This window comes from Macrosteles quadrilineatus, unplaced genomic scaffold (assembly GCF_028750875.1).
Source record: "Macrosteles quadrilineatus isolate MER2022 unplaced genomic scaffold, UCM_ALF_1.0 Scaffold_9__3_contigs__length_116548681, whole genome shotgun sequence".
Taxonomy (NCBI): Eukaryota; Metazoa; Arthropoda; class Insecta; order Hemiptera; family Cicadellidae; genus Macrosteles; species Macrosteles quadrilineatus.
Genome location: NW_026542602.1, coordinates 114,266,077 through 114,291,032, shown reverse-complemented (window position 1 = coordinate 114,291,032; position 24,956 = coordinate 114,266,077). Strand labels below are relative to the sequence as shown.

Sequence of the window (24,956 nt, the reverse complement as noted above, 5' to 3'; positions counted from 1 at the left end):
TCTCAACACTTTTTTAAACTATTGAATCTCCTGTCGCATGCGAGATAAGGTCAGTGATAATTTTTTCCTGCAGACATAGAGAGTAAAGTGCAGAAATGGGTCAGGGAGTTAAAAAATGCCTGTGAAAATGTCTGTTTTGGAAGGAACTGTGTTTTTGGTGGGTACAGAGACTTCTCACAGAAGACCAAAAAGAAAAAATGGGGTTCTTGGCTATTTTTACACTCTAAAACCCATTTTCACAATTAACCCTCAGTGATTGCTTAGGGACATAACCTTCAGTCATCTGGCGATGAATGTCAGCATCGGTTATGTTTCTTGTTTTCGAAAAATTATCACTGACCTTATCTTGAATGTAACAGAAGATTCAATAGTTACATGATTAAACACACAGCAAAATGTACACATCAGCTACAGAGCTGCAAATGATGTAATTCTGTTCACCAATGATACCAGTAAGTGACAAGCTGCCTAGTTGCAACTTACACATGAATTAAGAAGTTATACGCAAAAACTGCTCTTATTTATAAAACGACCCTCGTATCTTAGCTTTCTTTCCTTTAAACTAGTGTGCAATGTTTACCTTAATCTATATTTTAGGTAGTCAAGCTTTGTTATTTATTTATTAATGTTCAAGCAGGGATATAATAAGTTATAGAGTACAATAAAAACAATTATTTATTCATGATTCACTTATAAAAATAGAAAATGATCAAAATATTCATTTATAATCACAACTCATTTCAGATAAAATATTTACAATTAACTAAAAAGTTACGAAAGAAAAAATTTATTTTTTTGTTAATTAAAATATATATTTATTTGAAAATCTTTCTTATAACAAAAAAGCTACGGCCACTTTACATTCTCGAATGATTTAAATGCCTTTCATACAATTTCAGAAATTATTTTGAACCATAATACTGCAGTTAATGGGTTGAACATGTAGTATGACTTATGTAGCAAAAATCCCTTTCTTGGAAATTCCTGGGAAGTGTGTACGGACAATAATACATCCAACATGTTTCGAATTGTTCAGCTAGGTATCAATCCAGCTTAGTATAATAAATTGATTAGATTTTATATTGACAATATACATGGTCAAAGTCAGGAGGGAACTACTATGTCTTACTTAGTATCAGTCAATTTGCTTTACATTATATAAAATCTGGTAAATATAATACCAGAACATTTACACACCATTTTCCAGCATCGATCAATAGATTACACCAAAATTTGTACAAGTTCATCACGTTAATACTGTTGCTGGAATATTAGAGTTTACACATGGTATACAATTTACAGACATAAACTCATAGTTTTAGGTACAAAATTCATTAAAAACCTAGAATACGATACACTCCTGAACAAGTTTCCTTGAAGGTTTTCAGGATGTTTGTTACGATAGCCGGCTTAAATAGGAAACCATTCCAACACAAGAATCAACAAACTTTTGTTTATGGTGAACTTGTATGTTTCTTCAGAGTAGACGCTTTCCCATTTAGGTGAACCTGCTGCTCCTAACAAATACCATCAAAACTTGGGTGCTATGTTACATCCTAAACCTCTTCTAGAAGGTTGTTTTGAGTATTTAGAGGTAACAAACTATCAAAACCAAATCACAATAACACATTTACAATATGTTCATAGGCTGTAGTGCCATGGTCTAGTGGACTGTCATGGTCTGTCGTTGGAACAAGTCCATGGTTAGAGCTGAGAGGAACATAGGAATGGAGTGATGATGGTGGAGATGGAGGTCGATCATCTCTCCGCAACTGCTGGAGAATGGAGTCTCTAGTAGCTCCATGCCTCCACTGGACATCTGGACAAAAATTTCATATTACATAGGGTAACCATTCTACAATATCACTGAAGAAGATCCCTTTTTACGGACCAGGTATATACAAATACTTATTCAAGAACATACTAGAATGAGCCACTTGTAGAGTGTGCTAAAGTCTAAAATTTCCTCCATTAGATGTTATTACTGACTAGGATAGTGCAAACATCATAAAAGACGCTACAGCTTATAATAGGTGGGTCCTTTCCCTTTAGCTTAAAAAGTTTTGGCTTAAAAGTACACTCAACAGAAATACGTCATTTACACGCATTTACTGACAAACTCGGTCAATAGCTTACTATGTTACCTATGTTCAACTTTGACGTGAGAATGGAATGTCTGAGTTAAAAGGTCAAAAAGACACACTAATCTGAACTATTTTTCAGAAAAGGATGTCAACTATTCTCTTGCATACATAACAGTCCTAGAGGCAATAAATTGGTGGAAATCTATCTTTACACACAAATCTCTTTTCAAAACATTAAATATGTTTGTTCTGCACGTGCTTCGCAACAGGGTAGTAATACAGTAAGAGAATAATGAGGTTATTTTAAATGTACTGTAAAAACAGTTACAAACAGACAAAATTAGTTTTCTCGATTTATTTTATACACAACAATTTTAAATCTCCCATATTGAACATAAAAGAATTTAAGCCAACAAAACGCAAAAAATGATTTTTCAGTTAGTACAAACCTTGAAGAGTAGATGGTCATCAGGGGCCTCTGCGTACAGATTGCTCAGCCGATAGATCTTGTTGGCCAGTCCATCTACTTTGTAGCCAAATAGCTGGTACACCGCCTCACGGAACTCATGGCTGGTTGTCTTGAACACTTCTCGTAGCCTCTGGTTCTGCCTTTCAAAAGACTTAATCTTCTCTTTCAGTTCTAAAAATGATTTCTATATTAGTTAAAAATTCTGTTATTACATTATTTAGAAAAGATCGCTTTATCCAATGAAGAATGTTGTGGCTGATAGGTTGAACAGCAGGCTTACTGACAATAAGGTTTTTATATTACTACATTGGGTTTAACAACATTTTTTTTAGATGTGCTAATAGAACTATCAGATACATAACCGTCAAGAGCACCAACACTAAAAAATAATATGAAAAGGGAAACAGTGAGTTGGAACTGTGTTGCTAGCCTAGTGGTTAGCATCTCGGACTTCGGTGCGGGAGGGACGGGTTCAATCCCCGGCACATCCACAAAACTTTAATGGGTTTGGACCGCTTTCCCTTAGAAGTGTTTGAAATTATCTCATTCGTAGATACGTGCAAAAAAAAAAAAAAAAAGTCAAGAGTACCAAACCAATTGGAGGCTGGCAATGATTGAGTGCCTACAGTTGGGAAGTTTCTGGAATAGCCACATAGTAAATTCCCTTTTACTTTCTCCCCTTACACGTAGTATACACAGAGAAAAAAATTGTTTTTATCAAAATATTTGTTTTGAGTAGGTACCCCTGAACCCATAAACATGGCTTTCCTAGTGATGGGTGATATTAAAACTAACAAACAAATCATTAGATTTTACAAAAACAGCTCAGATTATTTTAATTAAATTTTAGTACTTTCAGGGTCCTTTAACTCCTTTAAGGTCCTTTATGATTGGAAAAATTAAGTGACGAAGAATCAGATGGGTCGGACTTGTTTTGAAAAGAGGCGAAGAATGCAGACAGAAAAGAGTATTAGAGTACTTTATTTAGTTATTTGGGACAAAGTCAATGTCGTTGGTTGTATTTTACTTGTTCACTCACCCTCCATCTCCTTGGTGCTTGTAGAGGCCATTCTATCATTGACCACGGAGGTGAGGTCGTGAGTCTGTCCCTCCTCCATCAGTCGTAGTCTCTCTTTCAACCTAGCCAGCTCCGCGTGAGCAATCTCCAGCTCTGACATCTGCTTCTGCTCTGCCTCCGCCACTGGGTTCATTCTGTTGGTGACACAGAGAGTTAGGTTATTAACATAAAAAAAATTAAAAATATTACGCACAATCGAATAAGCTACATTGTAAAACAAAATACCAACAACCGTAATTCTAAAAAGCCAGCAACTTATCCTAAAAACAAGGAAAAATTACCTCCCACCCACATCAATGAACCATTACCAGTCATCTTCTCAATGGTTGTTATCAAGTATTCAAGTCAAAACCCACTGCATTCCATAACTGATTACTTGTATTATGAAAACTGTCAGAGGACGTAATTTGATAAAAATCTACTTTTATCAAATTATATGATAAGGAAACATAGTTAAACTTATTTTTGCCAATGTTTTTTCCGCCATAAAAGTGTCGGGTTTTATTTAAGTACCCAAGCAACATAATTTAAGAAAATAAATATGAATATTGTTCTGCAGAGTGCAAAGGCATTGAGTGAATTTGAATGCTTGGTTATAAAATAAATTACACAACACATATAGTGCTAAGCTAACCATCTGATTGCATTCAATAATCTGGTAAATCAGTGGTTATTACAGGTAAATAATGTAATGCTACAATAACACTTACTTAAAGTGCAGTATCTTGCAGTCTCGCATATCAAAGTCTCCCTTGAGTGAACGATACTCCATTTGGATCTTCAGCTCTTCAATTTCCTTCATGAGTGCGTCTTTTTCCTTGGTCAAAGTCGCATTCTCCGCAACCAACTTGTCTAGACGCTCGGCAGCTGCTTTGTTACTGATCCCTGAAGAAGACAAAAAATATAAAACTGATGAAATAAACTTGTTTTAAACATGTAAATCTATCATCTATAGTGTGGTTGAAAAGTCCCCGAACAGTGTAATTTATTTTTTACCAATATAGATAAAGTTACGAGACTTGATATAACAATAATAACCATAAATGTTTGTCTACTATTTAAAGTTATTATCACTTTTATATCCCTTAAGACAGCCCACGAGGAGTCAGACAAAATTCTTAAATAGCAGCATAGTTCGAGTTTGGTATGTATACCTGTAAAGTTCTTTAATCTTTATTTGGTAAATAAATAATAAATAAATGTCCAAGGATTACAATGATGAATACATATAAACCTTTTATTAGTCAAATTGTACAAATAAGTAGGGTTATATTTTTAGATGAAACTCTTAATCTCAGGGTTCTAGGAATGTGCCTGCTTAAAGTAGGCTTATGTGATGTTGGATAGGCATAAGCCTAATGTTCATCACAAGTTATGTACAGTTCAATTTACACTTTTGAATAGAAGAAAGTTCAAATTTTGAATTTAGTAAAATGATAATTTAGGTTAAAGTTCAAAACGGCAAAAGTTAATAGAAATTTTGGAATGTGAGTATTTAGCAAAGTACAAGTTCAGTTTGATCTCACCCAAAAGTTTATAGTAGTCTTCTCCACAAATATATTTCTTGAGGTAGAAATGATATGTATTAAATAATTTAGAAAAATCTTGATATTTTAAATACTGTAAAGTTAAATCACCAATTAAAATTTTTAAATCATCTTCCTGTCTTGCTTCTTCATTACATATTCTCAATTGAAAAATCTTGATGATAAATTTCATACATCTGTTTCAACAATTAGTTCACTGGTTTCTTGATGTCACTATTCACTGTTACTTTTATGATTGGTTGGTATTATATGAAGAGTATTTTAATAACATTTTTGAAAGTGAAAGAGAAGAATAATTTTGTAAAATAATTCAAACTGTATAAATAACTTCCGGTGATTATAAATTTAGCTTATTAAATAAATGACAGAGTGTTTGATGAGAATGTGAATTATGGAAATTTACAATAGGTGGAACCTTTTGCCCTTCTACTGTATGTAAACACATGTGATAATTTAGAGGTATTAATTTAGCTAATAGTAGGCCTAGGTATTTGGATACATAACACATGGTTTATTAACATTCAACTTATATACAAATTCAAAAGTAAACAATGAGGATAATTTTGGAACATCTCAAATATCCCCTCAGAAATCTGGTATTTGAGTATCCAATACTAGATTTCGAATAATGTGAACAAAATTATCATAGAAAACATTAATATTGGAATAGGAAATACCTCAAATCAACAAGTTGTATCTTCTGAATAAGAGAAAACATAGTACTGTAATGAACAAGGTGAAACAAAGAAAAGTTGATACTGGGCCTTTGGTTCATCAGTGCTTCCTAGTTTAAAGCCTGATGATTTGGATTTATATAATTGGTAGTTCCGGTAGTAGGGTTGCTTTTGTCTATAATTGCAGAACATACTTGGGACTGTTCTTGAGACGGGTACTGACGTTCTTCACGGTGTGGTGGGTTGGTGTTGTAGTTTGGTCTCTGGGAGTTGTAGTTTCCTCTTCCTCTGGAATTATAATCTTTCCTGTAGATGTTCTGTTGTCCACTGCTGTAGTTCTGTGGTTGACTGTATCCCCTCGAAGACTGGTTGTAAGAGCCATGGTTGTACTGCTGGTTCGGGCGAGGTGGACTGTTTGGCTGTCTGTTCGGCTGGTAGTGGTTACGATTACCCTGTTGGTTACTGTAATTGTGAGTACGTGGGTGTGATGGTTCATAGCGGCTGGACTTTGAAGTCATGGTCCGTTGGTGAGCGTCTTTGAGGTCTTCTCGTTGTAATAGCAGCTCAAATCTTGTGGAAAGGACACCTTCTTATTAAGGGTAAAAGATTTTTTAACAATTTGCCTGGGTACTACAAATCTATAATAGGATTAGTATCTTTTAAAGAAAAAATTTTTGAATTTTTATTGGAAAAGAATTATTATAGTATTGGTCAGTTTCTTGAAGATAAATCAATGTGAATTGTTTGTTTTGTTACCTACTATGTATTTATTTTTACCAATATAAGCTAGTTTATTTTAGTGTAGTTTGACAATGTCACCTGTTTTGTCTGGCTGTGCCAGAGCATAAAAAAAACGTTTTGTGACAATAAAGATGACTTTGACTTCAAACTCGTGTACCGTGGTGATATTCTGGACTCGTCTGGCATCTTGTACTAATTCCGAAAAATGGTCGGACAGGATTATAACGATTTCTTCATCGGTCAAAGGAGGTGTTATCGATCTTAGTGTCAAGACCTTTTCTATAAAATATTCGGCTCTTGATAGTCTGCCATCCTGTCGATACTTTTCAACATCAATTCTTTGCTTGATACCACGTTGAACCTCGTGACTCCAATACTTGTTCAAAAACATTGCCTCGAAATCGGTCCAATTTTTTATTTGATATTTGACCAACTCAAACCATTTAGATACGTGGTGGTCAAGACATTGTTCAATGACATCCAATAAATGTTCAGACTCATCGTTTGATTTCTGATTGTCAACATTCCGTTTGTAAAAACGTTTAAGTTTACTCAAAAATTCTTTTGGATTTTGTGTCTTTCCATGAAATTTAGGTGGGTTAATGTCTAGATAATTTCTGTTAGTTCCCGGACAAGTAACATAAAGAAAGAGGCGTTATTGTACTAGTTGATTTGGAAATCTGTTGTTCCATGTTATTAATTCGATAACTATGGTTGTCTGTTATTGAATTTAGTTTGACCAAGTTCTCGTTCTGTCCTTCGATTTTAGTAACTAAATCGTCATTTTGTTGTTTTAGGTTATTTTGGCATATATTTATCTGTTGTTGCAATTTAGAATCAAAATTTCGGGTTAGGTTATTGCTCAAAGTAGCAATATTTTGATCAATAGTGATCTGATTAGTCTCAATTTTAGTATTTAATTCATTACGGATTTCTTGAGATTTAATTTCAATCTTTTTGTCAACATTCATTTCAATAGTATTTATTTTGAGTGAGTGTTCAGATAAGGTATTGTGGATAGCTTCAATTTCAGACTTTACGGTTTGAACATCTGATTTGAGATTAGTTATTTCGTGAGAAATAGCATTTACGTTATTTTCTATGGATTTAATATCCTTTTGAAGGTCATCTCGCATCAAACTAATATTTTGGTTGAGTTCATTTTTTAGATCATTTAAGCGTATATCACTGTTTTGTTTGATTGTGTTCATATTTTGGTTTACTAGATTTATGTCTTGTTTCAGTTCACGAAACAAATATGTAATTTGTGTTAGGATGTTTGAATCATTAGTGTTGCCGATCGGCTGGTGTGACTCATTCATTGGATTGGTCAGTGAGCCAGTTTTGTTTGATTCATTCAACTGCAGATCAGCTGTTTCGTCGTTCTGGTCGCTTGGAGTAGTACGCATTTTGTCACGTGACGTCATACTACCTTTTTCTGTCTGAAGATCCAGATCCGCCATCTTGATCTTAGGATTAGAACCTACACTGTCGTTAACCTCAATAACGTCTGTTTCTAATGGATTTCTATCGCTTTCCCGTCCATGAAAAATAATTGATTCTGGGATTTCTCCAAATAAAATATGATGATAATTGTTACTTGTTTCAACATTATTTGTAGTGTCTCTAGTTACTAGTGTATTTGAATGTGTTTCGTTGGTTAGAGTTGCTTGACTAGAATGTACGGCGTTGCTTACGGCATCTTGGTTGTTAGTATCATTGTTGGTTGTAGTAGACCTATTTCTTAAATTATATGCTTTATCTTCCATAATATCGTATAATAGTGATCAATAATAATAGTTCAATATATGGATGAGGTGTTGTGAATGATATATGGTTATGGATATGCACACAAGGTTAGTTATTCTTATGCTTAGAATTTAGGTTGTCATAGGCCTATTACATCGAGATAGGTTTGGAAGTTATTTTGTATTGGATAATATCACATAAGCTACTTTTTTGCCACACGTTGCAGGCGCCAATGTAAAGTTCTTTAATCTTTATTTGGTAAATAAATAATAAATAAATGTCCAAGGATTACAATGATGAATACATATAAACCTTTTATTAGTCAAATTGTACAAATAAGTAGGGTTATATTTTTAGATGAAACTCTTAATCTCAGGGTTCTAGGAATGTGCCTGCTTAAAGTAGGCTTATGTGATGTTGGATAGGCATAAGCCTAATGTTCATCACAAGTTATGTACAGTTCAATTTACACTTTTGAATAGAAGAAAGTTCAAATTTTGAATTTAGTAAAATGATAATTTAGGTTAAAGTTCAAAACGGCAAAAGTTAATAGAAATTTTGGAATGTGAGTATTTTGCAAAGTACAAGTTCAGTTTGATCTCACCCAAAAGTTTATAGTAGTCTTCTCCACAAATATATTTCTTGAGGTAGAAATGATATGTATTAAATAATTTAGAAAAATCTTGATATTTTAAATACTGTAAAGTTAAATCACCAATTAAAATTTTTAAATCATCTTCCTGTCTTGCTTCTTCATTACATATTCTCAATTGAAAAATCTTGATGATAAATTTCATACATCTGTTTCAACAATTAGTTCACTGGTTTCTTGATGTCACTATTCACTGTTACTTTTATGATTGGTTGGTATTATATGAAGAGTATTTTAATAACATTTTTGAAAGTGAAAGAGAAGAATAATTTTGTAAAATAATTCAAACTGTATAAATAACTTCCGGTGATTATAAATTTAGCTTATTAAATAAATGACAGAGTGTTTGATGAGAATGTGAATTATGGAAATTTACAATAGGTGGAACCTTTTGCCCTTCTACTGTATGTAAACACCTGTGATAATTTAGAGGTACTAATTTAGCTAATAGTAAGCCTAGGTATTTGGATACATAACACATGGTTTATTAATATTCAACTTATATACAAACTAGCTGTACCCGCGGGCTTCGCCCCGTTTAACTTCATAAGGATTCGCATGGCTCATTCACGTCCTGGTTGAAGTTCGTTCGCTACGCTCTTTCACCTTTAGCTTGGAGCTCGTTCGCTGCGCTCACTTGCCTTCAGGTTAGCTCGTTAGCTCGTTCGCTACGCTAACTCGCCTCCAGGTTGAAGTTCGTTCGGTACGCTCACTCACCTTTTGGTTGGAAATTAGCTGTTGTCATAAATAAAAATAAAAAAATAATAGTGCTGCACCCTGTTGGTAATCCTTGTAACTTTTATGCTATTGAACATCATAGAACAGAACCAACTTGTTTAATTGAAACAGCTGTTAAGATTCATTAATTCCTTTTAAATATAAAAAATCATAAGATTAACATGGGGAACTACAGAGCCACTGGGGCGGAGCCCGAAAGGGTTTTTGAGATAAGAATATGCTTTAATGTTAATCGGGAATGTGAGCTATCATCATGCCAAATTTCAGCCCAATCCGTCCAGTAGTTTATGCGTGATTGAGCAACAAACACACACACAAACATACACACAAACATACACACAAACATACACACAAACTCACAAACTTTCAGATTTATAATATTAGTAAGATTCAAAAGTAAACAATGAGGATAGTTTTGGAACATCTCATACCTACCTAGCCCCAGGACTAATTTACTTTTTCGTTTTGAGGTCCCCAGAGGTTAAAAACACTATCTGTTCAAATTTCTTATGTAACTATAAGTGTATGTCCTTTAGCAAGATAACTCAAGTTAAAATTATATGATTTTGATCAAATTTGTCAAAAACAAGTTAATTACGTTTATTTGAACGAGTTTATAAACAAGCATGATTGTCCTATGGAACGGGTTTTATGGGAAGTATTATAGGGTAAAAATGGGAGTTTGCCATTTTCAACCCTAAAAATATACAACTGTGCAATTTTATTCCAAAAACCATTTTGAAGGCCTTAAAAAACAAATAATTTAGTATTGTAAATATTTAGTAAATATGACACATTGTTAAACGCTAAATGGTTGGGCAGACAAGTTCAAAAAGCTGTAAATTTTCCATGTTATTCTAGTGCTATTTAAATTAGAAATAAATATGACAACTTCAAGGATATTTTGGAGTGCACATCTAATCAGGCAAACGTAAATTCACTTAGCCTGCTGGTTTGCTGTGGGAATTATGGACCAACAGCTAAAACTGAATCGGGACATTGCAGTATTAGCAAACCAACTATTTAGCTATTACTAATCCAGTCCATAACCGGCCTGTATTGAAGAGTAGAGTGTAGGTATAGTTACCCTCAGGGTCGACCACTGCCAGACTAGGGTCTGCCTCCAGCTGCTCCATGCGCTGTTGGTAGCCACTGACAAGTCTCTCGAGAGCCTCCAGTCTGGCGTTAGGCAGAGACTCCAGTGAGGCAGACGTCATCGTCACCTCCTTCTGGCACGAGTCCACCAGGTTACGCAGGTCATCTCTCTCCTACAACACAAACTAGAACGCTAGATCCCAGAATGTCATGGCATTATCACACAGCTAAAGCCTCAGGTAAATGGCAGGATTTGAAGCTGGCACCTTGGGACCACAGCTCTGCGCATCAGCATTGCACCATCTCGCTCCCTATCATAATCATTAGCATAGCAAAGTCCTTAGGTTTAATTAGTGCTTTGTAAAATTCTCATAGTGCCATTAATTTCATCTCAGTACGCAAAGCATTGATCTTGATCTGAGAGTTTATGAGATTGTGTCATTAATAACCCATTTACATCCACCATAGCCTACACCTATACGATAAATAACTAAGTGTACGATAATTTTGGGCGGGCATGAACTAGGCCAGTTGTATGATTCAGAACAAAACATTGACCATGGCAACTTCCTTTAAAATATAAGTTTTTCCTGGAATCAGTGAGTAATATTTCATTTCAGAACTGGTATCGAATCGAGAAATTCTGTTATCGGCCTATCCCTATTTAAAATGTAAAATTATTAATATTCCACTAGGGCGTAATTCAAGCCATTGCCTTGAGTTTTGAGGCACAGTTTTACTTTGTTCCAGCTATCCGTAACAATCGACAATGCTCCTACCTACACGTTATTATAGGACTGGCGACGAGTCGATGTATTCTGCCAGCGGACCCGAGTTTCGATTCCCAAATCTCGTTAATCGAATCCGAATCTTGTCTCAAGATTCGGTGGATTTGAGATTCGGATTCGACACATCCCTAATTTGAACTCTGTTTTTCAAGAATTACAAACATTTTTGTTTAACTTACCTATACTCGTGCTACCACTAATTTTAGTTTTTAAATTTCATAAACCTATACGTTATTATCCGACTTCATCCAAAATTCTCAAAACACTTTTACAAGGGTGAAGATGATGTAGCTCCACCTGAGCGCATGATATTTCGAGAACTTCTAGAGTTCTGAACCTTCATCAAATCAAAGTAATTAATTAGTTAAAACCAGGGACTAGATTTTGTATCAACCTATGGATTTGATCGGCCCTTCTGAGCACTCTGGTGAAGAAATGTATGTGAGTGTGGCTGATTCTAGAGGTAGGCCTGACCTGTTTAGCGAATTTCCCTATAGGGAAGTCGCTATTACCGTAGGTGGCACGGTAAGCCCCAGGCCTGGGACCGATTTACTTTTTCATATTAATGTCCCCAGAGGCCAAAAACACAGTTTGTTCAAATTTGTATATATGTATATTAATATATACGTCAGTGAACGCGATAACGTGAGTAATTTTGATTAAATTTGGTTTAAAGGTGTAAGGCAGGAAAAACTAGAATGAGTTTGCGAACGAGCATGATTGGACCATGGGAACAGGGTTTTACGGGGGGTTTTATGGGGTAAAAAAAGTTTGTCTCACTTTTGACCCTCAAAACACAAAATTTCCCAAGTTCTCTCTAGACCTTTTTAAAGAGCTTAAAAACCAAATAATTTTGTATATCAAACTGTTTTTTATGGTTATTGGTAACGGAGAAAATTAAAAAAAATTTTTAATTTTAAATTCTCATGTTATTCTTATGGAGAATATTGTAAAATGTTGTAGTTTGCTTGTTTATGGATATATCATGATCAAACATGGCAAATTTATTTATTTTATACTAAGCTATTAATACTACACTAAAAATACACTTAATTAGGTTCTTTGTGGCAGCAAACCTAGGTACTAGTTAAACCTTATGTTATTTTAATTGAAAATTAATTCAAACAAATGGAAATTCGCTTAGTCGGCAGGTTTGCTGTGGCAGGGGTATTTTTATGGATACAATCAATTTTACTCCCCTCCTGAAATTTACACTACTGATTCTCCCAGTATAAACAAAATTTTGAATCCAACAACAATACCTATGTAAGTTGACAAATGTTTTTACTGCAAGAAGATAACTAGGAAAACCATTGGCAAAAAAAAGCTTAAATGATATTTTAATTAAGATACTTTTTAAGACCTCACATCCCCTATGTTTCTTAAATATCTTATGTCTTCACTACAAATCTGGTAAAAACACACCTACTGTCCTAAATAAATCTCAATTCTAAATCTAATGTAGATCTTTAATTATCTCTCTAGCTCATTTTAAAAGATTAGGGATTTTAACCATCACAAGTATGTACATTTTTGAAATGATTGAGCTATTAATGAACAATATAGATAATTTCGAAGAGTTTAAATTTTACACATAATTATTCCACACGTCAGAAACATTTATATCAATTCCCAATACATAGACTAACTCTTTTTGAACGTACACCAAAATACATGGCTATAAATTTTTTTAATAAACTAACAAAAAGAATTACCAACAATCCAAAAAACATACTCCTAGAAAAATTACACGAGTTATTAATTGAAAAGGCATATTATAAAATAGCCAAGTATTATAAAAGGCAAGTTGTTCTGAGTGTGGGATCTGTTTATGACCAATAGTTTAAGGTATTTGCAATCCAATAATGCCAAGGGAAAGGAGGTAAACAGGTCCGTGAGTAGTAAAGGTGAGCAGTCTGGAGTGTGTGAACATTATATGACGATTAGATTAAGGTATCTGCAATCCTAAAATGCTATGGGAAGGGAGGGAAACAGGTCATTGACGTAGGAATTGGTGAAGGAAGTAGTTAATGCAAACAGTCCGGAGTGTGGGAACTGTTTATGACGATTAGATAAAGGGATCTGCAATCCTAAAATGCTATGGGAAGGGAGGGAAACAGGTCCGAGACGTAGGAAGTTGTGAAGGAAGTAGTCAACACGAGCTGTCCGGAGTGTGGGAACTGTTTATGACAATTAGATTAAGGTATCTACAATCTTAAAATTCTATGGGAAGAGAGGGAAACAGGTCCGCGACGTAAGAAGAGGTTAAGGAAGTGGTAAGGTGAGCAGTGTGGAGTGTGGGAACTGGAAACCGTTTGTAGCAGTTAGATTAATGTATCTGCAATGCTGAAATGCTATGAGAAGGGATGGAAGCATGCCCACGACATAGAAAATGGTGAATGAAGTAGTAAAGGCTAGCAGTGCGTAGTGTAGGAAATGTTTGTGGCAATTAGATTTACGTATCTAAAATACTAAAATGCTATGGAAAGTGATGAAAACAGGTCCACGATGTAGGAAGTGGCTTAGGAAGTAGTAAAGTATGAGCATAGTCACAGAAAACACACTACGTGGCATGGTGTGAGAACCGTCTGTGGCAGTTAGATTAATGTATCTTCAATCCTAAAATGCTATGAGCAGGGAATGAAACAGGCCCCACGACGACGTAGGAAGTGGTGAAGGAAGTAGTAAAGGCTGGCAGTGCAGAGTGGGAGAACCGTTTGGGCAGTTAGAAAAATGTATCTAATACTTAAATGCTATGAGAAGGGAAGGAAACAGGTCCACGACGTAGGGGGTAGTGAAGGAAGTAGTAAAGGTGAGAAGTGTTGAGTGTGGGAATGGATTAATGTATCTGCAATGCTAAAATGCTATGGGAAGAGACTGAAGACTGTATGTTAAAATGATTACGAAGCACGAATCGATACATATTTTCGATACATGCAATCGTTTACAATAGAAATTTACAACTGAGTTGACAACAGCTGATTTTTACTCTACTTCATAGAGGCTAAAAACAATTTTTACTCCCTAAAGAGTAAAAATGCTACTTTAGACCCGCAACGCATGCATTAAAAACGACACAAAAACAATAAAATATGAACCCTTGATGACTCCGCTCAATTTTGTGGATGCCTCTGCGAACGCCACCTAGTTATTTTGTATTTCAAAAATATCCTCATTTATGAATGTTTTTTTCAGCTAGACTTGGTGACTTTTTCATAGTTAAACAAATTTTGAAGATCTATAACTGTTTTTCATACAACTAGCGAGAAACTGGCATTATATAGGAAGTTCGTTTTTACTCTCTTAGGGAAAAAACTTACAGGGTATTTGTAGGCCAAGATGTATAATTGTTTTTTTATTTATAGCTTAACTTTATCATTTATAATACTAGTAGGATGTTAACTAAGACAATTGATGCAATTTCAAATAAATATAAAAACTGACAAATGACAGATAAATACTTATACTATCCTATTTATAAATTAGAGGAAACTTTATTAGATCTCATGCTTTAGTCAAATACAAACATTTACAGTAGGCCTATTTTAAAATAAACACTTAGTTCCATATTTTTGCAATTGTTTTTTGCAATTAATAATAAACCTTTAACACCAAAATATAAGTTTGATACACATACATATTTTTTATGGTATAACAGTTTATAATATTATTAGTGGAAGAAACTGTGCAAAAAGGATAGGTATAGGAAGTATCGGTATCGATAGGTATCGAGAGTACTATGGTGGTATCGGTATCGACAATTTTCAATATCGGCCCATCTCTACTTTTGGGATAAACTAGCTGACTATCCCCTCATTCTACAATTCAAAATCCTGGCCTAGAGCCTTTCTTTGAACATGACTAAATGTAGCAAACATTTCTTTAAAGAGTAGCATATAACATTAAGAGTAAGACTGCCTGAAAACACAAGATTAGATTCAATAAGTCATTCTAATTTTTTAATTCCTGAATAAAGGATAGTAAAGCACAAGGGACAGGGACTCACCCAAGTTATCAGAGTTATTTGTTTCCGCAGCCTCCTAACTTTTGTTGATTGCAATTCCAAGTTCTTCTTTAATGTCGAAAGTTGAGTGTTAGCTTCTTGCAGTTCTTTTAGTTTTTCATTGTGTGCTTCCTTAATGTTTTTTGATCTGAAAATTAAAAATAAACAATCTTTATAACAGCTTTCATTAACAGATTTCTTAATAAGCATCCTGAGATCCATGAAGAAGATAAATGCTAATAATTTCATCACAATCTACAATAGTATCTGAGAAATAATAAATTACTAAACTACCAAAATAACCTGCAATATTCATAAACTAACCACTCCTCTTTCCAGTAATTGAGCGGAGCGAGCGAAGCTCTTATACGTAGACTTTTATGCATTTCGTAATACGCAAACTCCTCCTAGACAACTGCAGCAATCGTTTTGGTGATATAGACCATATCACTGAGTGCTAACATCTATATGGTGTTAAAAAAATTCTTCAAGGAATCCACAACACGGGCCCTTTAAGTTTCAATGTAATCCTTATAGAAGCAGTATTTGACACAAAATCAAAGGCATAAGATCAGCTGTTGACTTAAAGGAATTATTGTAACTGTTGTCAAATATATTAGAACAGGAATGGTATGCATCATAAAGATAAAACGCCACTAGCTCGAGCCACTGGTAACATAAACATATGGTTTGGAAGTTTTTTTACAGTTAAATTTAAATAACAATACAGTACAAACATGTTTGCTTTCAGGATAATGGCAACATTTGTTTATGATCAATACCGTTTCTGTTATAATATTTGTATTGTTAATTATCTTGTTATGAACTATCACTGGGAACCCTGCAATTTGGATACGTTCTAGCAGATACTAAACACCTTTTCTTAGTAAAATATTACAACAAAGAATCTTAACTCACTCTCTTTCTGCAGTAGCTTTCTCTTGGGAAAGGGCGAGCTCTCGTTGCTGCAAGGTCTCTATGTAGCGTCGCAAAGCCAGTGGACCCTGGCCTGGGCCTGGCGAGTGTCCGATGACCACACGATGTAGCTCCGACCACTCTGCCAACCGAGTGGTCACCACGCCCAGCTCCACACGTAGACTGACACACTCACGCTCTCGCTCCTCGGTCTGCGCGACACGAGAACGCAAATCCTCAACCAAGCCTTCCAGGTACACTGTGTTGGACGTGGCCTGCCTGCAAGGAAATGAAGAGTTTGTGGTCAAATCAGAAATTTTCTCATAAATGGGATAAACATTCATAGGATAAAGGAAAAGTTCTACTAATCCGTTACAATTTAGATGAAAATCTACTTGATAACAATCATCTGATTCCTCAGGTTATTACCATACACCACTAATCAATAACAAGAATAGCTGCATGCTTTTGAAATAGGCCTAGTTAAAATCCGTTTGGAAAATTAAGACTGGTAGGCTACTTAAAAAAGCGCAATATGATTATGAAGCAATTTTCAATATTGTCTCTGGTTGAATTTTCACGAAATACTGCAATAAACAAGTCAGAATTGCTTCTATGAATTGCTTTTGCTGGATCACAAACTCAATCAAGTTGAAGTTAAACATAAAAATCAAGTGTAGTGCAATGATTTGATGGAGAATATTAGTAAATGTGAACTAAACCAACCGTAAGTTCTTATTTTCCTCTTTGAGTGATGCCAGTTCTTTCTCCAGTTCAGTGACCCGTAACAGCTTGGTCTGTTGATTCTGTGCCAGGTTGTAGGCCTCCATGTGAGTTTCTCGTTCATACTCTAGCTCCTGTGGAACAATCAAAATACTTCACATTATCGCTCCTTACAGAAAATCCGATCTAAATCAATAACTTGCACTGAATTTCATAGCACATTGTTACAAAACATTTTTACAAACAAGTTTGTTTCACACTGTTAATAAAACCATGATAAACCCCAGTAGAGACATTCATACTAATAAATAATGTCAAAATGGTTTCATCAACACAGGTTCCATCTTGCTAAGTATGCCAATGCACCATCATCAGATCACCAGGCTTAATCAGAGAATAGTTCATTCCAAAACATTTCCCTTTAACTTAAATTACTTACCCTGTAGCCTATACTTTATTTTTTATGTTTTAGCATTTTTATCATTTAAACAACATGTCATAACTTTAGCAAATTTCACAGAATTTATCAACTGTAGAATTTATCACCTACTTCATTGCTTTCACCTTTCCAATATTTTCTTCTATTAACAAAGGAGCTACAGAGTAGTATAGGGTAGACTAAACTTGAGGTTTAATGTCGCTGACAAAGGTATAGTTTACTGAACTTAAAAGTAGCAAAACAACACAGATTTTTTATGACAAAGCTGAGATAATTTGTAGTGGTGGTGTGGGCCAGGTAAATACCCAGAGGGTGGGTATTTATAAAAAGTATAAACACTAGCATTGATCTAAAAAGTTATTGGATTTGTCTAGTCAAAATGAGAAAACATTGTTGCACCGTTTTCATCAACATCTAGTGCTTCTATCACTGCCTAAGATAGTCGACCATGCTTCAGCTGCTAGAATGATAGTTAGAATGGATAGGCGTGCTCCATCTATGGGTATTTTGTGATTGTTGGTTATTACTATTCTGTCAATGAAAATTTATAGCAAAATGTACCGACATTCGTCAAACGATTGCGTCACATTACGTTTCTCCAACTGTCTAAATTTTTATTTTGAGTCTGTAACAGTCGTAAAAAGTTATGTTAATAAATTTACATATTTCTTGGTTTCCTTTTCATTCAAAACAAATTTATTTACAATTTGTGATACTTTTATGGGAATGAGAGGGAAGGATATGTGCTGCGCCACGTTCTGTGAGCGTGGGTTGACGCTTGTTGACGTATGACATGTTGCACCCCACCTAATGTTTTCTGAGCGTTTGTGCCCTAAGCCTAAGACACATCTTCCAATGTTATTTAATGGGAAAATACTAAATTAAAACTTGTGTGTAGCATTTGGCTGAATTATCGTAATTATATACCTTGATATTTATGAAAAATGAAGGTAATATGTATAATAATATGTATATACTAGCGTACCTGTTGCTCGAAATCGAGCAATTGTCAAGTAACGGTATTACAGGAGTTCTTTTAAAACTAACAATAGTCATAAATTTTGATGAGTTTAAAAGACTCAACTAAAAGCTCATGTAACTAAGGGAAATACTCACGCTAATGCAAATATATCAAATTACCCAGGCCTTCTAATCTTTTTCCATTATAATATGTACGTAAACCCAGATTCAAATTAGTAAATATTTAATCCAAACTAAGTCAGTAAATGTGTGTAGCACGTGTTTCTTTGATCATTTCAACTTAAAATGTTTCTGGCATTTAAATTATCCCAGGGGACTTTTTCAACATGTAAGACCTTATTATATAACATCTACTCATTGAGATCTTACCAATAAGCCATAAACTAACAAAATTGGTTGAGAAACCATGGATGAGTTCTGCCGACAAAAATCCTACTTGCCTATTTTATATAAAGATTTCATTAGATAATATTTACCAAAGTACTCATTTTTAAATAACCAGGGTATTTAAGTTAGCTGTAATTATAAACATTCTGGTATTGTAGGCCTACATATCTCTAATACCTTGATTCGCTGCTGAGCCACAAGAAGTTTAGTTTTATTTGTCTCCAACTGCCGCAGTTCTCGTCGCCGCTCACGCAAGTCACAGGTCAATTCCTCGACCATCTTCTTAGCATCCACGAGTTCTGCCTTAACATTGGCCGCTTCGACCTCCACACTGGCCAACTGTCGTTCCACAGCCTCACACTTCTCTCTGCTTGTCGCTTCCAGCTTTTAAATCAGTTAAATCAGTGAAGTAATGGATAAACAAACATTGTTCAACATCGCTCTAAGAGTTAGGAAGTAAAACTCGATGATGAAACATGATGATAGGAAAACATTTTTGAGAATAGTTATTTGTGTAACAAGTTTGCGAAGTGGCACTTCACTGCACATGAGAGAAATGTTTATGCAAGAGCCGCAGGCCAGTTTCTCGAGTGCAGCAAAGGCACTTTCACTTTGCACTCGTTTTAGATATTATATTTTTTCCTATAGGCCTAGTTACTATAAAGCATAGAAATAATTAGTCTATCAAACACTAAACAATATAGGAAAATAAATTTTTTTTATATTACCAACCTCGGTCAGTTTATCCTTCAGTTGTGCGTTGTCTAGTTGCAATTTCTCACAGCGATCATCTAAGTTATATTTATCTTGTTTCTGAGAGTTTCGAAATTTATCCAACTCATCACGAGCTTCGGCTTCTCTCTTTCGCACAGTTTTTAGACGTTGTTCTAGTTCTTGAATCTATAAAAAACATTAATTAGGGTCCCTATACAATAACAAAAAATGGTTAAAAAACCCTTAGTTACTATTGTGGTAAAAAGTTACACTATTTGTATCTGACGTCTATTTTTTCAACTTTTGTTTCGACCTATTATTATTGTTCCACAAGTCTACGTGTTATCTCGACTGTTTCTTTAGTCCTTTAATGATAATTTTAAAATACCTAAAAACCCTCAAACTCATGCGCTATGAAAACTAGTTTTGTAAAAAAAACATTACACTTTTTTGACATATTTTTGTTGTTGTTGTAGGTTTTAGGTTAGAAATGTTTTTGCAAATGACCAAATCTTGTACGGTACGAATATTTTTTTCATTGGTTTGAATTAAATTGCTTGTAGGCTTATTTGGTTTTTAATATACCGGTAAGTGTTTTATTTACCCTCAATTTTTACTTTAAAAACACACAAATAACACATAACACACGTAGTAAATGTAAAAACGTACACACTCACTTTAGTGACGTCTGACAGACGTTATTCACTTTTGTTTGATATTTCCTTATTGTTCTGCTTTTAGTTCATTGAATTGTAATCTTTGAGCCTTTTAGTGATTGTTGGTAGGCCTATATGACATTTGAACCAATGGAGGTATATGCAGAATGTATCTATTGTACAAAATATTGTTCAGAATATTTAAGGGCAATCACAACACTTGAACTCCAGTTTGTTTGTAATTCTGCCGTGACTTCTGAAGAAGGTACGCACTGTTTACCGGCCATTTTTTATGTAAGACAAATAAATACTTTAACATTACTAACAAACGTCTAAGAGACACTATTATGATAAAAAGCTACGAACGTCCAACAGACACCCCATAGTCAGCTATGAAGGGCGGAACAGTACACGCACCCGTACAAGATCTGTTCATGGCCAAGGTCGGTGGCTGACTGAAAGGTACTGGGCAGGAACCAGTCTTGGCAGGAAGGGGAGGAGGGGAACTCACAGATCAAAGATTTTGCGACGTCCTGACAGACATTGGATAGTAATTAAGGGTTAATATAAGTTATCTCAAATATTTAGTACTAGAGTTTTCATAGACTTTGTCTCTCAATATTTAGACTATTCCCTAGTGTAAACCTTTGTTTATTCAAATGAGTTTTTGAACCAGCATGATCAGACTAAGGGAATTGCGTTCATGGGGTCAAAAATGGTTATTCCCATTTTGACCCTCAAAATATAACAATTTTGCAATTTCTTTCTAAGCCAATGTAGGGCTTACAAACGAATAATTAAGTGTATATTTAAAGCATTGATGTGACACGCTTAGGCCTAATGGTTAAGGAGAACATTTTTTTATAATATTTTTATGGAGAATAACTAAAATGTTGCAGCTTGCTCATTTATGGATATAAGCTATTTTGATTCAAGCTTGGCAAATTCATTTATTTAATTATTTTATACAAAGCTTTAAAATTTCCCTAAAAATACACACTTCAATAGGCAGGCTACCTTTCTTGTATCAGCAAATCTAAATACTGGTTAAGCCAAGTATAAATATAAGTAACAAGTACTGTACTCATAAAAATGTTATATCACAACCAATCACAATTAGATTGAATAAAGATCATTATGTTTATAACTATTACGTTTAAGAGAAATCAGTTAGTGCCCTCTAACTTACTTTGTTTCGATCCCACTCTATTTGTCTCTGCAGTTCATTTTTTTCCTGTTCAAACACAAGTTCCGTTTCTCGTCGAAGTGCATACACTTTGTTGAATCTTGCCTCCAAGGAGGCAATCTGAGCTCTAGCTTCAGCTAACTCAGCTTTCAAGCGCCGAGCTTCCCATGGTGAGGCTACAAACATTTGAATTTTATCACATCAGTTAGGCCTGTAACAGTAAAATGTATAGGAACATGTTGTAAATGCCATGTTCAACCAGAAAAAATTTAAGTAACTTAACTTACTGTAAAGTGTCTGTAAAAGCTAAGCAGTTTATTAAATGTGTATGGATTTCATTTTAGCTTTGAGCCCTACAGGAGTGAAAAGAGTGAAAAGTGTGACCTCTCGACTTCAATAGCATTTATATTAAAAGCTATTAGACTAGAAAGGGAAATTGGGCAGAACTTTGATATAAGTTAGGCTAAGTTATAAAACTCCATTGGTTAAATTGATTGTTATTACTTAGCCTAATTTACATTTCATTATATTACCCTTTGAGTGCTAGGCCAATTCCCCTATTTGTATTTTGTAAGACTTTTTGGTATTTATTGCGATAAACGTGACCATGGGAACCTTTATAGATTTATATACCACCAGAAATTAGATTTTTAGTTGAAAATAATGGTGCAACATTTTTCTGCGCTCATAAATATTAACGGAACTACGGCCGTTTAAAGTTTTGTTTACTTACCTATGTAAAATGACTCTCTAGGCCTAACCTATTTGTTAGCCTACGATATTTCCTCACCAGAAAATTTCCTATCTTACGTTAATTCTAAGTAATTAAAGTAACTATTACAGTATTAGACCACAAAGCAGGGGGACAAATTTTTGTTGTAGTACAATTGTGTCATCTGATGCAGGGTTACCACATTTAAAGGAAAAAATCGGGCCCTCCTCCCGTCCCGGATTATCATGAGCATAATAGGCACGAGGGACCGATATCGGGACGGGTGGCAACCCTATGTGATGTGACTGTTTGAAATTGAGCTTGGACGAAGGAAATCTTATGTTTCACGATTCACAAACAGAAGAGAACGCAGTGCTCACTTTGTTTCTGCACAGGCTGGTTTAGATTATTATAGGCTAGTTCCCATTTGTTGACTAACTTATAGGTCTCCAAATGAGTTTTGAAAAAGATTTGTACTCATCAGTGTAACTTAGTAGGCCTAAGGTAACTTATTTAGGCTAACTTGAGTATCTTTGTTTTAATGACGTAGGCTGATGGCCCTAAGTTAACTTAAGTTAGTTACAAAAGGACAGCTTGTGTTTAACTACATGTTAACACGTTCGCTGCTGAAAACATTTAAACAGCCGCTCGCCAATGGTGGCGAGGCCCGGGTGGAGCCCCGACGTGCTAACTGAATCAGCGATCGCTATTGGTATTGAAATATCTCAGTAAGACGAATCACAAAAGAGCAGTGGTGATTGTTCTGCGTTACCCCGATAGTGGACGTAGTTCACTGAAACACCCAAAGGTATCAGCACTGCCTGGATCAATAACCAGATTCTTTGTAATAGGGCTCGAATAGAGAAAATCTCCAAAAAAGGGACAAAAGCATTGCCAGACAGGATTTTACGGGCAATTTTAGTACCAACCTACATCAGAATAAAGCTCACATTCTTAGCTACAGTCTGGTAATGATTACAACGTTCCCCGGCAATAGCTGAGCTCACATTGCAACAAGGTTGTTTGCATTGGGGCGCGGGGCGGGAAACGTGTTAAGTTATCAAGCTCATATCATTGAAATCCAAACTCAGGTAGCCTATGTTTACAGTTTCTTAATTGGGGTACCTTAATATCGGAAATTAATTAGACCTACGAAAAGACAGGCCAAGGCTGTTACAGGTAGGCCAAGGCTAACATAACCTAGGAACCAAACTTGCTGATAAGTTAATGTAATAAAAAAAATCTAAAAATGGTTAATAAAATTTACTAGGCTGATCAAGTTGATAGTTTCAATTGCTATTAGGGTAGCCCAGTTTAGAAACTTTACCCCCAAACTCAAAACTCATAAGTTGGACCATCTTAACTTACCCATAACAGAAGATTCACTAACTTTAGACGAGTCTATAGATGAGTCTGCAGATTCGTCTCCAAGTTTAAGTTTCTTAGAAGGCCCACTTTCATTCTGACTGTGAGATAAAGAATCGTCAAAGTTTAATTTGGTACGTTTTGTCATGCTGGGAGGAGGAAATCCAAATGGGAAACTTTGTTTAGCCCCGAACAATGTTCTTTTGTTAGCTGAAGATGATCGAAAATCATCAAGTAATTTTATAACACACGTTGGATCTTTATCATCACTACGATCCATATTTCTCAGGGTTACTGTTTAACGAATTACAATAAATGTACTTTTAATCCTTCAGTTTATCGAGAGACATAGAACTGTTGTCCTTTCCTAACCTAACCTCACTCTTCACACCAACAACGTCCAACGTCTAACAACACTACACACACACGACCGACTACGACTACAGTGACTAGACTGACTGAGTGAGTAACAGAGTAGCTGAATGCTGAGTGGAGTGAGTGAGTGCTGCGGTGCTGCTGACCGCACTGGCTTTTTTACCATAGATAAAACATACGTTGGTTAGTCTATGCTTTTACGCGTTGCGTTGAATTTTGAGTTGTTGCACTACAGTTGCGTTGCGCGCGCTGCAGTTGAACTTTGAACTTGAGTTAAGTCTGAACACTGGAACACTGCACTGAACGTAACGACTGAACCAGGGTCGGGGAGGCGGCCGAGGCGGGGTTCGGGGCGGGTTCGGGGATAGCACTGATATAGTAATACCAGAAACAAAAGAACCCTGGACCGTTTCGAGCCGCGCAGGTTTGAATGGTACGCCACACCTACCGGCGCGAACCACGTGATCCTTTCGTTTCTGCGCAGGTTGTTTTGTTCTTGGGATGTCTATAGCAGCTATTACCACGCTATTATTGCTATTATTGAACGAACGAGAACGACTGAACTTGATTGAATTTGAAATCGAAACCGTTTGAACTTGACGTCCATGCCACTGGCCCGGCCATTTCGGAATTAGTACATAAAAATTATGCTAGTATTTAGTACCTACTGTATTTCGTACTATTTAGTACCAACAAACAAAAAATTAGTACCCCACTCGGTACAGGAGATTCCGGGCCAGTGACACGCTGGCCCGTAGAATTTGATCCTAATATGTACACCATCATTTAGTACTTATTTCGTACTATTTTGTATCTCCATTAAACAATTTGTACCTCAAAGATACATAAACTACGGCCCGTAAACAGTACAGGTCTACGACCCCT

The 24,956-nt window shown here is 35.3% G+C and overlaps 1 protein-coding gene across 1 annotated transcript; it reads right to left on the bottom strand.

The window, feature by feature from the left end:
• Positions 1 to 657: 657 nt before the first annotated feature.
• Positions 658 to 24,063, bottom strand: LOC129004230 (mitotic spindle assembly checkpoint protein MAD1-like). The gene is made up of 12 exons (XM_054432718.1): positions 23,700 to 24,063; positions 21,623 to 21,795; positions 19,796 to 19,963; positions 19,241 to 19,447; positions 17,260 to 17,390; positions 16,537 to 16,812; positions 15,622 to 15,766; positions 10,820 to 11,000; positions 4,342 to 4,516; positions 3,593 to 3,765; positions 2,534 to 2,724; positions 658 to 1,819 (listed from the first exon to the last, which is right to left on the bottom strand). Exons 1-12 carry the CDS (start codon positions 23,974 to 23,976, stop codon positions 1,664 to 1,666), a joined length of 2,253 nt encoding a protein of 750 aa, XP_054288693.1. The 5' UTR covers positions 23,977 to 24,063; the 3' UTR covers positions 658 to 1,663.
• Between the last annotated feature and the right edge of the window lie 893 nt (positions 24,064 to 24,956).